The following is a 14,357-nucleotide window of genomic DNA, read 5'->3' on the forward strand; positions in this document are numbered from 1 at the left end:
TCTTATTCATTTATATCAACAAGGAGATCCCAGCACAGATTTACCCTGGTGTGTTTGAAATACCTTGCCTCGAAGTGTATGCTCTTCTCTCTTCTAGGATGGTGAAAGGCTCAGGTATGAAACGAGTAATGAGTATGGGAAGCACTGCCTGAGGCAAATTGGGAAGAAGTACATATTCATTGTCAATGATCTGCAGCAGGAAGATGCAGGATTGTATCAAGTCCGAGTGGAGGATGTGCCTGTTTTCTCAACTGAACTGGACCCTGACTGTAAGGAACTGAGTTATATGTATGGGAGGTGCAATTGCAATGAAAAAGTAGCCCTTGCTGGAAGTATTTTACTAGGAGTAGATGCAAAGCTCAGCAGTAAAACCTGGTAACTACAGAACATGGGGTTTGGTGGCCACATAAGGGCTCCTTAGATGACACAGGTGAAAAAGAGCAGGGAGGTGATCGTGTGATTTGGGCACTGCATTGTAGTCCAAAGGACAAGGTTCAACTACCGGTTGGCTCTGACTTTTAGATGACAATAAGGAGCCTCCTTATCTTACCCCATGCCATAGTTCCCTTTTGTAAGCTCAGAATAATAACTACTACAAGCTCAATACAAGTATCATACTGCTGAAATACATTAATGACTACAAATCCTCAGCACATCACAGTGATGTGGGGTATAAATGCCTCAGAAGATAACAGACAGAAATCTGCTCTTCTGGCTTGTAGAAATGGGCACAGGAGCTCATCTCAGTCATTCCTTTTTCCGCTTAAACCAGTGCTCACAAGCATGGCACGTTCCCATCTGTCTGTCTGCCTTTAGCTGCAACAAGTTCTTCTTGGAAGACAGAAATAGCTGTTTCCTTTCTGTAGCATTTGATTTTCCATTGCAGCCATCCCTGTGGGATTTGAGCAGCCACTCAGCAATATGAATTGCCCTGAGAACGAAGATGTCATCTTCAAGTGTGTCCTACGCACCCCCTGCCATGATGCTGTGTGGCTACACAAAACCAATGTCCTGGAGGCAAGTGAGAAGCACCAGATCTCTGTAAGTCCTGATGGGCTGACCCACCAACTGACTATCAAAAACGCTGTGCCCTCTGACAACGGCATGTACACCATCGACACTGGACTTTCCTCCTCAAATGCCTGGCTTATTGTAGGGCGTAAGTGCCACTGTGTTATTCCCATGGTGTTGGCTTGGGGTGTGTTAACAAAATAACATTCCACTCGCTGCCTGGTTGCTCATTGAGATGATTCTATGCTGAGAATTGAATTGCAGAGCATCTGGTTCCTAAGTTACACCTGGAAAATGAAGGTCTGGATAGACCATTTTCCTCTTCAGATAAGGCACATTTTCCTGTTTTACTAATCCTGACAAATCCCATTGGCTTATTTACAACTGCTGTGTAGTAATATGTTCTTGATAAGTTATTGAAAAAACCCTCCATAACTCAACATATGCTTTTGATGAAGCTGTCCCTGTGTGAACACAGCACAGAATGAAGGGGATAAAGCAGCCTTAGGTACTATCAATTCTATACTATCAACACTATTCAATACTAACTTGTCAGGTAGTAATTTCTCTCCATACTAGAGACTGAACAGGTTAGAAGAAGCTCAAAGGAAGGTGGGAAACGTTCAGTGTATTTTTTTGCTTCTGAAAGGTGGTTGCTTTGGTTGCTTTTGAGATCCTGCTTTCTAAAAAGGCTTTCCTAAAGTGGGAACTGATGGCCCGTCTGTGGGCTAGTCTGTAACTCCTCCAGGGCTGGAGGGAGAAGGCAGAAGGAACTAATGGGTCCCAGCTACAATCTAAGCCTCTCTAAAGTAGACCTGTTGTGCTGGAAATGTGCCTTGGTTTAATCCTCTTTTTGCTTGCTTGGTTTTCTTTAACAAGCGCATTTCTACTCACAGTGATTGTGTCTTCAACTGAGAAGTGGCAAATTAGATGTGAATGTGACACTGAAAAGAAGCAGGACTTGAACTGAAATGTATTTATTATGTCCCAGAATGGAACTGTAACAAACACTGCCACATTCTCGTATTGATGCAGTGCATGACTTATTCATTGTCTTCTTTTTCTTCCCCCCCCCAATTCTATCTCCTCCAATCAAATCATGCATCTTCAATACAGATGCCAAAGGAAAGGGGAGACCAGGTGAAGGAGAAGAAGGCTATGAGTGGCTGGAAGAAACATTGCCAAAGAGAGACTGGGCAAAGAAACTTCGACAGAGAGAATCTGCTGGTGATGGAGATCATCTCATGGACACTGGCGAGGAAAAAGATGGCTGGTACAGAAATGGTCAAGAAGGAAGCCAAGGCTACTCTGTTGATGCTGATGGAAGCCATAGATTTTTGGGAAAGGATGGGCTACGCAGAGCCAACAGAAATGAAAGTATGGGGGGTGGGCAGTTTTCTGAAGCAGATCTAGATGGAGACACCATGACAAGTGATGGGAGCATCTTTGGATTAAAAGGCTTTGGAGGCAAAGGTGGATTAAGGCCTTTCCAAGGCAAGGATTCTATGGCAGGCAGAGCAGATACTGGTGATGAATCAGGAGCAGTAGGTGAATGGAATTCTGTGGATGGCAGAGGTGGTGCTATCCTACGTAGTGTTAAGGTTGACATGGCTGACGGAGAAGGTGTGGGTTTTCAGCATGACAAGGATGGTAAATTAGGTGATACTAGTTACAGAGCTGGTTTTGGGGGTGTTGGGAAATCAGGTGCTGCTGGTGGAAGATCTGAGGTAGATGGACTTGATCCTGATTCAACCGGAGTGGGAGATGGTAAGGATGGCTCCTTCAGAAGGACTGGTCCATGGACTGGCGCTAGAAAGAATGCTGCAGGTACTGAGACTGCAGGAGGAATGAGGTCCCCCTATGGCAAGGATGGTCTGCCAACTGTGGTTGATAGGGATGGAGCAAGTATAAACACAGAAGGACAAATAGGTATCCCGTATGGTGAGGATGGCTTGGCACTTCATGATAGAGGTCACTTAGGTCAGACAGGAAGGTCTGGCTTGCTGTATGGTCCAGGTGGTCCTCCAGTTGGAGATGGGGCTATATCTGGTGCAGGTGGCAGTTCTATAGGGGAAATGGAGGCTTTGTATGGTCCAGATGGTTGGCCACTTAGACAAGGCGCTGGTGTAGCTGGTGCAGGAGGAGCTGGATCTCCATATAGAAAGGATGGTCTCCCAGTTGGACCAGGATTTGGTGGTGCTGGTGCACCTGGTGCAGGAGGAGTTGGGTCTCCATATGGAAAGGATGGACTCCCAGTTGGAGCTGGATTTGGTGGTGCTGGTGTAGCTGGTGCAGGGGGAGTTGGATCTCCATATGGGAAGGATGGTCTCCCAGTTGGAGCTGGATTTGGTGGTGCTGGTGTAGCTGGTGCAGGAGGAGTTGGATCTCCATATGGAAAGGATGGTCTCCCAGTTGGAGCTGGCATAGGTGGTGCTGGTGTAGCTGGTGCAGGAGGAGTTGGTTCTCCATATGGGAAGGATGGTCTCCCAGTTGGAGCTGGCATTGGTGGTGCTGGTGTAGCTGGTGCAGGAGGAGTTGGGTCTCCATATGGAAAGGATGGTCTCCCAGTTGGAGCTGGCATTGGTGGTGCTGGTGTAGCTGGTGCAGGAGGAGTTGGATCTCCATATGGAAAGGATGGTCTCCCAATTGGAGGTGGACTTGGTGGTGCTGGTGTAGCTGGTGCAGGAGGAGTTGGATCTCCATATGGAAAGGATGGTCTCCCAATTGGAGGTGGACTTGGTGGTGCTGGTGTAGCTGGTGCAGGGGGAGTTGGATCTCCATATGGGAAGGATGGTCTCCCAGTTGGAGCTGGCGTAGGTGGTGCTGGTGTAGCTGGTGCAGGGGGAGTTGGATCTCCATATGGAAAGGATGGTCTCCCAGTTGGAGCTGGATTTGGTGGTGCTGGTGTAGCTGGTGCAGGAGGAGTTGGATCTCCATATGGAAAGGATGGTCTCCCAGTTGGAGCTGGCATTGGTGGTGCTGGTGTAGCTGGTGCAGGAGGAGTTGGAACTCCATATGGAAAGGATGGTCTCCCAGTTGGAGCTGGATTTGGTGGTGCTGGTGTAGGGGGAGTTGGATCTCCATATGGAAAGGATGGTCTCCCAGTTGGAGCTGGCATTGGTGGTGCTGGTGTAGCTGGTGCAGGAGGAGTTGGATCTCCATATGGAAAGGATGGTCTCCCAGTTGGAGCTGGCATAGGTGGTGCTGGTGTAGCTGGTGCAGGAGGAGTTGGATCTCCATATGGAAAGGATGGTCTCCCAGTTGGAGCTGGCATAGGTGGTGCTGGTGTAGCTGGTGCAGGAGGAGTTGGATCTCCATATGGGAAGGATGGTCTCCCAGTTGGTGCTGGATTTGGTGGTGCTGGTGTAGCTGGTGCACCTGGTGCCATAGGAGTTGGGTCTCCATATGGGAAGGATGGTCTCCCAGTTGGAGCTGGATTTGGTGGTGCTGGTGTAGCTGGTGCAGGGGGAGTTGGATCTCCATATGGAAAGGATGGTCTCCCAGTTGGAGCTGGATTTGGTGGTGCTGGTGTAGCTGGTGCAGGGGGAGTTGGTTCTCCATATGGAAAGGATGGTCTCCCAGTTGGAGCTGGCATAGGTGGTGCTGGTGTAGCTGGTGCAGGGGGAGTTGGATCTCCATATGGAAAGGATGGTCTCCCAGTTGGATCTGGATTTGGTGGTGCTGGTGTAGCTGGTGCAGGGGGAGTTGGATCTGCATATGGGAAGGATGGTCTCCCAGTTGGAGCTGGTCTTGGTGGTACTGGTGTAGCTGGTGCAGGGGGAGTTGGATCTCCATATGGAAAGGATGGTCTCCCAGTTGGAGCTGGCATAGGTGGTGCTGGTGTAGCTGGTGCAGGGGGAGTTGGATCTCCATATGGGAAGGATGGTCTCCCAGTTGGAGCTGGATTTGGTGGTGCTGGTGTAGCTGGTGCAGGGGGAGTTGGATCTCCATATGGAAAGGATGTTCTCCCAGTTGGAGCTGGAATAGGTGGTGCTGGTGTAGCTGGTGCAGGAGGAGTTGGATCTCCATATGGGAAGGATGGTCTCCCAGTTGGAGCTGGATTTGGTGGTGCTGGTGTAGCTGGTGCAGGGGGAGTTGGATCTCCATATGGAAAGGATGGTCTCCCAGTTGAAGGTGGATTTGGTGGTGCTGGTGTAGCTGGTGCAGGGGGAGTTGGATCTCCATATGGAAAGGATGGTCTCCCAGTTGGAGCTGGATTTGGTGGTGCTGGTGTAGCTGGTGCAGGGGGAGTTGGTTCTCCATATGGAAAGGATGGTCTCCCAGTTGGAGCTGGCATAGGTGGTGCTGGTGTAGCTGGTGCAGGGGGAGTTGGTTCTCCATATGGAAAGGATGGTCTCCCAGTTGGAGCTGGCATAGGTGGTGCTGGTGTACCTGGTGCACCTGGTGCACCTGGTGCAGGAGGAGTTGGGTCTCCATATGGAAAGGATGGTCTCCCAGTTGGAGCTGGCATAGGTGGTGCTGGTGTAGCTGGTGCAGGGGGAGTTGGATCTCCATACGGAAAGGATGGTCTCCCAGTTGGAGCTGGCGTAGGTGGTGCTGGTGTAGCTGGTGCAGGGGGAGTTGGATCTCCATATGGAAAGGATGGTCTCCCACTTGGAGCTGGAATAGGTGGTGCTGGTGTAGCTGGTGCAGGAGGAGTTGGATCTCCATATGGAAAGGATGGTCTCCCAGTTGGAGCTGGCGTAGGTGGTGCTGGTGTAGCTGGTGCAGGGGGAGTTGGATCTCCATATGGAAAGGATGGTCTCCCCGCTGGAGATGGCATAGGTGGTGCTGTTGTAGCTGGTGCTGGATTTGGTGGGCCTGGTGCAGCTGGTGCAGGGACCTCATATGGAAAGGATGGTCTTCCAGTTGAAGCTGGCCTTGGTGGTGCTGGTGCAGGGGGAGCTGGGTCTCCATATGGAAAGGATGGTCTCCCAGTTGGAGCTGGATTTGGTGGTTCTGGTGTAGCTGGTGCAGGGGGAGTTGGGTCTCCATATGGAAAGGATGGTCTCCCAGTTGGAGGTGGCATAGGTGGTGCTGGTGTAGGTGGTGCAGGGGTAGGAGGATCTCTGTATGGAAAGGCTGGTGTCCCACTTGGGGGTGTGGCTGGCTCTGGTCATTTTCGTTTGGGAGGTGCAGAAGTAATGGGGTCTCACCATGGCAGGGATTCTGTTCCTAGCAAAGCTGCAGGGTATGGTGGTGGAGCAGGAAATGTCTTTTCCTCAGAACATGGTGGTATAGGTGGGTCTGCAATAAGGGATACTGCATCTCCCTATGGCAAGGACAGTGTGTCAGCTGGAGCCAGGGCTGGTGTGGATGGCATTGGGAGTTTGAGAGGTGATGGGAAGGGGTTACGTTCTGTAGGTGGTAAGGAAGGTGTGGTAGGTGCTGATGGACGAGGGGGTGAATATGGGCTGGATTCACGTCCTGGCAAGCCTTCTAGTGGACGTGAACCTGGAAAGGGCACTGCCAGTGATTTCAGATCAGGGAGCAAAGGTTCATCTGATGACAGAGGTTCACTTTCACGTCAAGCAGCTGCCAGGGGTGGGGGCAGAGATCTAGGGCAGTTACGGTCCCTTCATGACACTAAATCTGCCTTTGGAGGGGCAGCAAGTAAATCCCTTAATAGATTTGGTTTTGGGAGGAGTTCAGGTAGTTTTGGTCAAGGTCCATTGGATTATGGTCAGATGTCAGCTCGTTATGGTGGACTTCCTTCAATAAACCAGCGGAAAGAGGAACCCAGCCTTGATTTTAAAACAAATGATTTCTTGACAAGTATAGAAAGTGTGGAAAAAAGACGACATTATTGCCTTGATGATCTGAAAGGTACGTGTTTGATCCATGACTTCTGTCCTCTGGGCTTTGCATGTTGATCCTCACATCCCTAATCCTGGGGAGAAATGGGATTTTATGCTTTAGACAACTGCAGCTATATGTCACTATTTGGTTATACTATGATCTGTTCCTAATTCTACCACTGATTTGCTGTTGTACCTTACACAATTTACACAGCTTGCACTCCTTAAAAGTCTAAATTCTCTTTGTTTAAATTATCTAAACCAGGTATCATCTGTTCAATCAAATATGTGATTCAGATCCACATGGAACAGACCTGAGTTCACAGACATACTACTTCCCATAGAGTTTCAAGGAATATGGCCATGCTTCTTTGATACTGTTCCAATTTAAAACTTACTGTATCACTTTATTTGTCCTAAGATCTAGTGCAGATATCTTTTCTTCCAAGTTCTGGGAACAAATCTGTGCCTGCGTATAATGGATTTAAAGTGCTCTTTTCTCTTGTAACCTTAGAAGTAATAAGGTGTTGCATGTAGTAAAAGGAGAGTAAAGTGTATGCAGCCATTTGACTAAGACCAATGGCTATGCTGGCAAGATGATAATGTGAAAACACCTTCCACTAGACAGGTTGCCCAAGGCCCCATCCAACCTGGTCTTGAAGACTTCCAGGGATGGGACATACGTATAAATAAGGAAGAAAATCAATGGAATTGGAGTTAATAGGGAAGGAGGTGGGGTGTTTATTAGAAAGGGGATGAGGGTGTTAATGAAGAACAGGGGAAAGGAAAGAGGGGGTAGAGTCAGTGACACTTGGGGCTGTTTAGGGGGTAGTGGTTGGGCAGTCCTATATCTGCTCAATGCAGAGAAAAGAATATCCTGCAGTAGCCCAGTTGTCCCAATGGCTTCTGCAGAGGGAGCCAGGAAAATTAGCAGAGACTTAAAATAGTGAATCTGTAGGTAGATGATGCAATTTGTGATGAATCCATTCCCCATGAGGTTGATGTTGGGGCTATATTGTATGCCAGCCAGTTGGCATGTCCCCTCAGTGCAGTGTGTTCATGCCAGCTGGCCCACAGCCTCAAGGTACAAGAGCCAGTTGTGACTACAGTATATATAGCCCAGAAAGCTCTCTGTTCTCCTCCTGTGCACATGCTTTTTCATCTATACATTTCCTTGTCAGTGCTAACGCAGAGTTAGCACCTTCTCAACATCTTCCTTTCTGAATGTTCAGCACCACGCTGTCATGTCAACAAACAGCTACTGAATGTCAGAGTCCTGAAAGGGGAGCCAGCTGAGCTGTCTTGCACTGTCAGTAAAGATGGAGTGACAGGAACCTGGTTTAAAGATGGATTGAAGGTGGGTGTCTTCTAAGTGCTGTCTCCTTTGATGAGCTCTGCTCTCTGGCTCTACCTCTCAGGTGGTGTGTCAAAGTGTCCTTCCCTCTCCCAGTCTTACTCTAGTCTGAGTATGGAATCCCTGGAAGGATTATGCAGGAGTCTGTTGATACTAAAATTCCAGCAAGGTTTCTCTCTTTTACTGCTACAAACCAGTTTCATTCTTGCTGACCATAGGAGCCTTTGTGTTTGCCATTCATTTTCATGGGTGGAGATGGTGTGGGGCACTTCCTTGCCATGCAATTCTTTTCTTTTGGTGAATGAGAGAAATATGCAAAGAGCAAGGGGGAAATCTTCAAAGGATACTTCAGAGGGGTGTAAAGCAAAGAGTGGTCTTTCAAATCAGAGCTTACGGTCAAATATAGGCATTATATTCTATGTTCCAAAACACCACTGAAGAGTAATTCCTACTGTGGGATCCAGTTGTACTTGAGCATGGACCCAAGATTTTGTCATTAAGAATAGAAATAGAGTTTGGACACTGTACTAAAATGTTCTTTTAATGGACTTTAAATCAAGCCTTTGTGGGGAATATGTTGATGATGCTTGTGCAACATTACCAGACGAGTAACCTCAGAATATTACTGTAATTAAACATGTGTCATTCTTAAGCCTTTTCAGTTACATCTCAATTTCTTGTGTTTTGCTTTCTGTGTTTCACCTCGTAGTTAACCAGCATGGAGGGAGTCTGTTTTAAAAAGGAAGGTCTAGTCCACAAACTAGTTATTGACAAAGTGGACGATATTCATGCTGGGAAATACAGGTTTGAAAGTGGAGATATAAAAACCGAAGCTTCAATTTTTGTTGAAGGTGAGTCAACTCAAACTGCCAATGCAGTGTGCTGGGCTTGATGCACTTTAAACAGAACACGTCTTCTCAGAGACCTATTGCTGGTTATTGAGAACTTTATTATAAAGAATAACCATGTAAATGGGAGATGGTTTTCGTAGAGGTCAGTGCCTTTTGTCTTTACAGATTTAAGTAGGGAGCTTTCCTGAATGGCTTTTATTAGCTCAGAGATTTTTGGGTTCACTAATGCTTTAACAGGCAAGATTCCTCATTCATGTGTTCAGTCTATTTCCTATGAGAGATTTGCTCCCATGAAAAGGATGGTGTGATACCAAATATACCTTATGATGATCATCCCCTAGCAAAGTACATGAATGTATGTGAAGCACTGAGCATGCAACTAAAGGTGAAGGTCCAGATATGACCTTCTGAGCATTATTGGTAGCACCAAGAGGGAAGCCCTTCCCTCCAAGGTAAGCCTTATCCTCTTTGAATTGCAGATTTTAATGACCTTGTATCGCCTGCTTAGATCCTCCACAGGTTGACAAAGTGCTCCTCAAAAACTTAACGAGTGTTCCTACTGTGGCCAAGGCAGGGCAGAATGTAACCATCAAGATCCCTTTTGAGGGCCGGCTGCCAATCAGAGCAGCTTGGCTGAAGGACAAGATGGAGCTAGCAGATGACACAAGGATCCGTGTTGATAAAACAGACACCTTTACCAAGCTGTCCATCTCCAGCACTGAAAGAAAGGACGCTGGGGATTACAAAGTCAGGCTCAAGAATGACAGTGGGGTCCTGGAGATCAACTTAAAACTTGTGGTATTTGGTAAGAGCCCCCTAACATCCACTGTGGTTTTCATTGTAAAGCTGAGGCAGGAAACCCATTAACATTGGTAACAATCTTATTTAGAGCTACCAGGTATTTCAAGATGAATTCCCCATCAAACCAGAGTACAAGCAAAGATTGCTGTTGTTTTTCTTAGTACAAGGTGACACAGATCTAGTTTGGTTTTGCATGGCATCAGCAGGTGGGTTTTGAAAGTTGGGCAGCTGTGGGAGATAGGACTATGTGCAAGAGGCAAATCTATAACAGATGATCAAAGCCAAATTCAGCCCGACCATAAATGTCTGAGCTCTTTTGGAAGACCAGAAATGGTGCTCTTCCTGTATAAGCAGGCTGAATTGGTGCAGTGGTTATGAGAGTAATGAGAGCATGGAGGAAGGGTCTGGCTTCCACCCAGCTGCTGAGCAGGAGGCAGCTCATTGACTCTCTGTGTTCATCTTTTCAGACAAGCCCCAACCACCTACAGGACCCATCAAGATCGTGGAGAGCTCTGCAAACGATATCACCATTCAGTGGAAGCCCCCAAAGGATGATGGGGGCAAACCAGTGCAAAGCTACATCATTGAGAGACAGCAGGTGGGCAAGGACGAATGGGTGACTTTGGGAGAAACCCCCAGGAGCTGCACTACCTTCACTACCAACAAAGTGGAGCAAGACATGAGCTACTACTTCAGGGTGAGAGCTGTGAATGCTGAGGGCACCAGTGATGCACTGGAATCAGGGGAAGTGAAGGCTGTCAGTAAGGGTAAGGAACTTTCCATGACGGTGGTCAATAACCATCTGGGAAATTCATTGTCAAAGATGACATCAAAGGAATCTCACTGCATTTCATGTATTGGTACAGACCTAAATTTGAATTGCAGCTCTGAAGTCTGTGGAGATTGCACATCAAGACTAGAAGTTTTCTGTAGGCTTTGGTGATGCTGAGTGGAGTGGCGTTAGGTTCTCAGTTCTGCTCCATTCTGAACTGGGAAGCAAGTTTCACAGGGGAAATGCAACACTGCTTGAAGATCCAAGAACGTTTTTCCCAGGGTGGCTACAAAGGGAACATGTGAGGCCTTTTCTTAACTCCATAGGCCAAGGAATGTCTCACTTATAAGCAGCAGTTTTCAGCATGATGACTTCATTCCCCTGGTTTCCAAACAACTAATTCTATTTTTTGTCCTTCAATGAGTTTAAATACTAGAACACTTTTGCCATGAGCATGAATGTAGTACTAGAGGGAAAGCAATGCTCTGTTTCTGATTTTCATCTTTCTACATTCTTCTCATGATCATGAGAAGACCTGCCTTTTGAATGCGTTAGCAGAGGGCTAAGAAAAACTATTCTGTTTCTGGTTTTTACCATTAAAAGCAGGAATGATGCTGTCTTTATCTTACTGTGTAAGAATGACATTCCTCACTCTGTAGGCTGACAGTGGAATTGTCACTTGTGATGGCAGCAGGTTATTAATGAGAACAAAATTGAGGAGCACAGGTCCATGCTGAGTTCTCTTTGTGTGGGGGATAGGATCCACAACCTCAGGTCTCAGTCAGGCTTGCAAAACACATCTGCATGAATACCTTGGGGCAATCGGGATGAGAAATGCCATAGAGCATTTCGTCATCTTGCAATGAAAATATACCTGCTAATAATGAAACGTTGACCTCTTTCTAGCTACACCTGGTGCCCCAGATCCCCCTGAGATTGTCAGTGCCAGCAGAGACACCATCACAATATCCTGGAAAGCACCTCAGAAAAGCGGCAGTTCCCGAATTGTGGGGTATCTTGTTCAGAAGCGCAAGAAGGGTACCATGACCTGGCTGCCAGTCAACAGCGTGCCTATAGCAGGTGGGTTGCTTAAATCCTGGAGCAGACTCGAGGACCTGGAGAAGGCAAAAAGGTCAACTGGGTTCCGGAGCTGCTGAGGATCTTGCACCTTCTCACACCAGTGTTTCCCCTCTAATCCTTGAGCTGCTGCCTTTCCACATTGCAACCACGTTAATCCTGCATCAAGTTTTACCTTCTTCTCTTCCATAGGGTGTATGTTTTCCCACAACTAAGGTTTCACAGCTGTACCACAGCAAAGCCAGCTCTTGAGTTTATATACAGCTGAATGCCTGGGATTAGGAGGATTATGATCTCCAGCATACGGCTGGAGAGGAGTGTAGACAAGCTCACTGCCGCATCGTCTATAAGTAAACTGATGTCTTCAGTTTCTGGAGCTAAAGTCTTCATTCCATGTGCAGAACTACTGTCCTTAGTCCTTGCACTAGGAACTTGGCAGACAGGAATTTATAAAGGCAAGGACTATATAAATACAACATATAAATGCAATGAATATATAAATGCAAGTGGTGTTTTGGTTGTAGCTAGCATTATCTATCAGGTGAAAGCTAGGACTTCTTATCTGGTATAGACGAGTTTAGGATTATCCCATGAGGAAAAGCAATATTTACCCTTTTTTCAAACTTAATAGCTCTCAAGTGCTGTTTGATTTGAAAGGAAATACAATGAACACACTCCAGAAGTACACATGCACTTGGATAGGGAAGGGCAGGGGAAGCAGTGACAGCATTTATATGTGACTCCTGATGGTGTACATCCAAGCCAACGCGCTCCTTTTCATTCTGCAGACAAGAAGCTGGAGATGACCAATCTCAAGAAAGGTCTGCAGTATGAGTTCCGTGTGGCAGCTGTCAATGCTGCAGGTACAGGAGATGCCAGTGAACCGTCAAAGCCTGTCTTTGCACGGGATTCCACAAGTAAGTTCACTGCCCCTTATCCTTCTGGCTTGGAATTGGTACATCTGAATGTAGACTGGTGATGTTAGTGGAGAGAGGATGGCTTCAAGTGCTTGGTAAAAGTATGTGAAGATCAAATAATTGGGAACTCTTCATGGTAATGGATAGAATCCATTATCAGCATGAGGAAGGAATGGCAGGATTTCCTGTGTAATGTCTTAGTCAAGATGTGGCAGATTCCATGTATGGGGGAGATGTACAGTGTGGAGAAGTATTCAGGGTGGGCTGCAGACTGTTTCAGGGTTGATATCCAGTGCACTTCAAGTATGTAACCTGCTTTAAGTGGCCCTGCCTTGGCAGGGGAGTTGGACTAGATGATCTCCAGAGGTCCCTTCCAACCCTAATGATTCTGTGATTCTGTAATGTTGGGGAATCTCAGAAAGTGACTGAAAAAAGGGGACAAAATTCCTAGAAAAATAGCTTAAGTAAAATTTCTCTTTTCAGAATCTCTAGGTCAGGTGCAGGACCTTCAAGTGAGCAGCAGTGACAGCTCTAGTATCACCTTGACATGGAAGAGACCTGAAACGAATGATGGGAATGATGTGAAGGGCTATGAAGTGGAAGTGCGGTCTTCTAACAACCTCAACTGGACCAAATGCAATGTTCTTCCCATAGAGACAACCACTTACACAGTCAAAGGCCTCCAGGCCAAGGAGATATACTTCCTGCGTGTGAGAGCCCTCAATGACAGTGGCCCAGGAGAAGCCGCAGAGCTTGAAGCTCTCCTTGGCCCTGCTCCCCCTGTAGGTAAGTCAAAGTGGGCTTTCAGAATGAGCAAGGTCATTCTATAGGCAACAGCATGCAGGCAAGGTCTGTAGGTCACTGACAAGCTTCTTTTACATCCCAGACTCTAGCAGAAGGACAAGTACTGTGTTGCTCCTTTACAGTAGGGTCTTATTTGGTCACATCATCAGGAAATTGAAGATACAACTGATAAGAAAAGTGCAATGCGCAGTGCTCAGCTCCTGTTAAAGACTCTTTATGACAAAAAACCCTCCAAAATGGTCTTTTCTCCTCTTTTCTTTCCAACTAGCTGTTGGGGAAGGCATTAGGAGGATATCAAACACAGGTGTGTGACTGTCAGCTGGAGACTGTAGTAATGTACAACTTTTCATTGTGATCACTGTCTTTTCCAGTTCCTCCAAGGTTACTAATAGATGACACAGTGAAAAGCTTCCTGGTTATAAAAGCAGGAAATACCATCCGAGTGAATATTCCCTTTGAAGTAAGTATTCAAATGTGTTAGTAAGAATTCCCCAGCTGTTTTTATGTTGTATTCAATAGCAGACAGGAAAACTGAGCTTTCTTGGTGTGGAATTTTATTTACTAGACACTGTGCAGATTCTTTAAGGGACATGTGCTATGTATACTCCTTGCATGTGGAAAACACGAGCAAGAATTCAGCTGACTTCAGCATCAGTGCTGTAAGAGATTAGGGTCACTCTTTAACCTCTGCAGATGGCACAGTGCTGGCCACCCAACCATCTCAATATTAGCATCATCTGGTACTCATCTGTCATACTTAGTTTAAAAACCAGTTCTTTCCCTCTGCCTCCCTCAGAAGACCTTTGGGTAGTGTTTCTAGCCACATCTTCTTAACTGTGTTTGTAATACTAAATAGCAGGACTTCAGCCATATGACTTGAGGAATGGATGCATTGAAATCCTGTCTGCTTAGACACGAGCTTGGAGTAACACAGATAAAGTCTGGGATATCCGGAAGAGGAGAGACCAAAGA

General features: G+C 46.7%; 1 protein-coding gene across 4 annotated transcripts in view; it reads left to right on the plus strand.

The window, feature by feature from the left end:
• IGFN1 (immunoglobulin like and fibronectin type III domain containing 1) overlaps window positions 1-14,357 on the plus strand; it is a 212,574-nt gene that overhangs the window by 17,153 nt on the left and 181,064 nt on the right. For all 4 annotated transcript variants that reach the window (XM_061363116.1, XM_061363117.1, XM_061363118.1 and 1 more), the window contains 11 exons: window positions 98-269; window positions 887-1,159; window positions 2,128-6,837; window positions 8,042-8,166; window positions 8,873-9,014; window positions 9,523-9,819; window positions 10,283-10,582; window positions 11,494-11,667; window positions 12,453-12,581; window positions 13,065-13,367; window positions 13,757-13,845. In XM_061363116.1, the coding sequence (XP_061219100.1) occupies window positions 98-269; window positions 887-1,159; window positions 2,128-6,837; window positions 8,042-8,166; window positions 8,873-9,014; window positions 9,523-9,819; window positions 10,283-10,582; window positions 11,494-11,667; window positions 12,453-12,581; window positions 13,065-13,367; window positions 13,757-13,845 (6,714 nt within the window). The remainder of the gene's footprint in view (window positions 1-97; window positions 270-886; window positions 1,160-2,127; window positions 6,838-8,041; window positions 8,167-8,872; window positions 9,015-9,522; window positions 9,820-10,282; window positions 10,583-11,493; window positions 11,668-12,452; window positions 12,582-13,064; window positions 13,368-13,756; window positions 13,846-14,357) is intronic.

The sequence above is a fragment of the Neopsephotus bourkii genome, unplaced genomic scaffold (genome assembly GCF_033783945.1).
Source record: "Neopsephotus bourkii isolate Nb327-2 ecotype Australia unplaced genomic scaffold, CSIRO-AGI_Nbou_v1 NB_1139, whole genome shotgun sequence".
Taxonomy (NCBI): Eukaryota; Metazoa; Chordata; class Aves; order Psittaciformes; family Psittacidae; genus Neopsephotus; species Neopsephotus bourkii.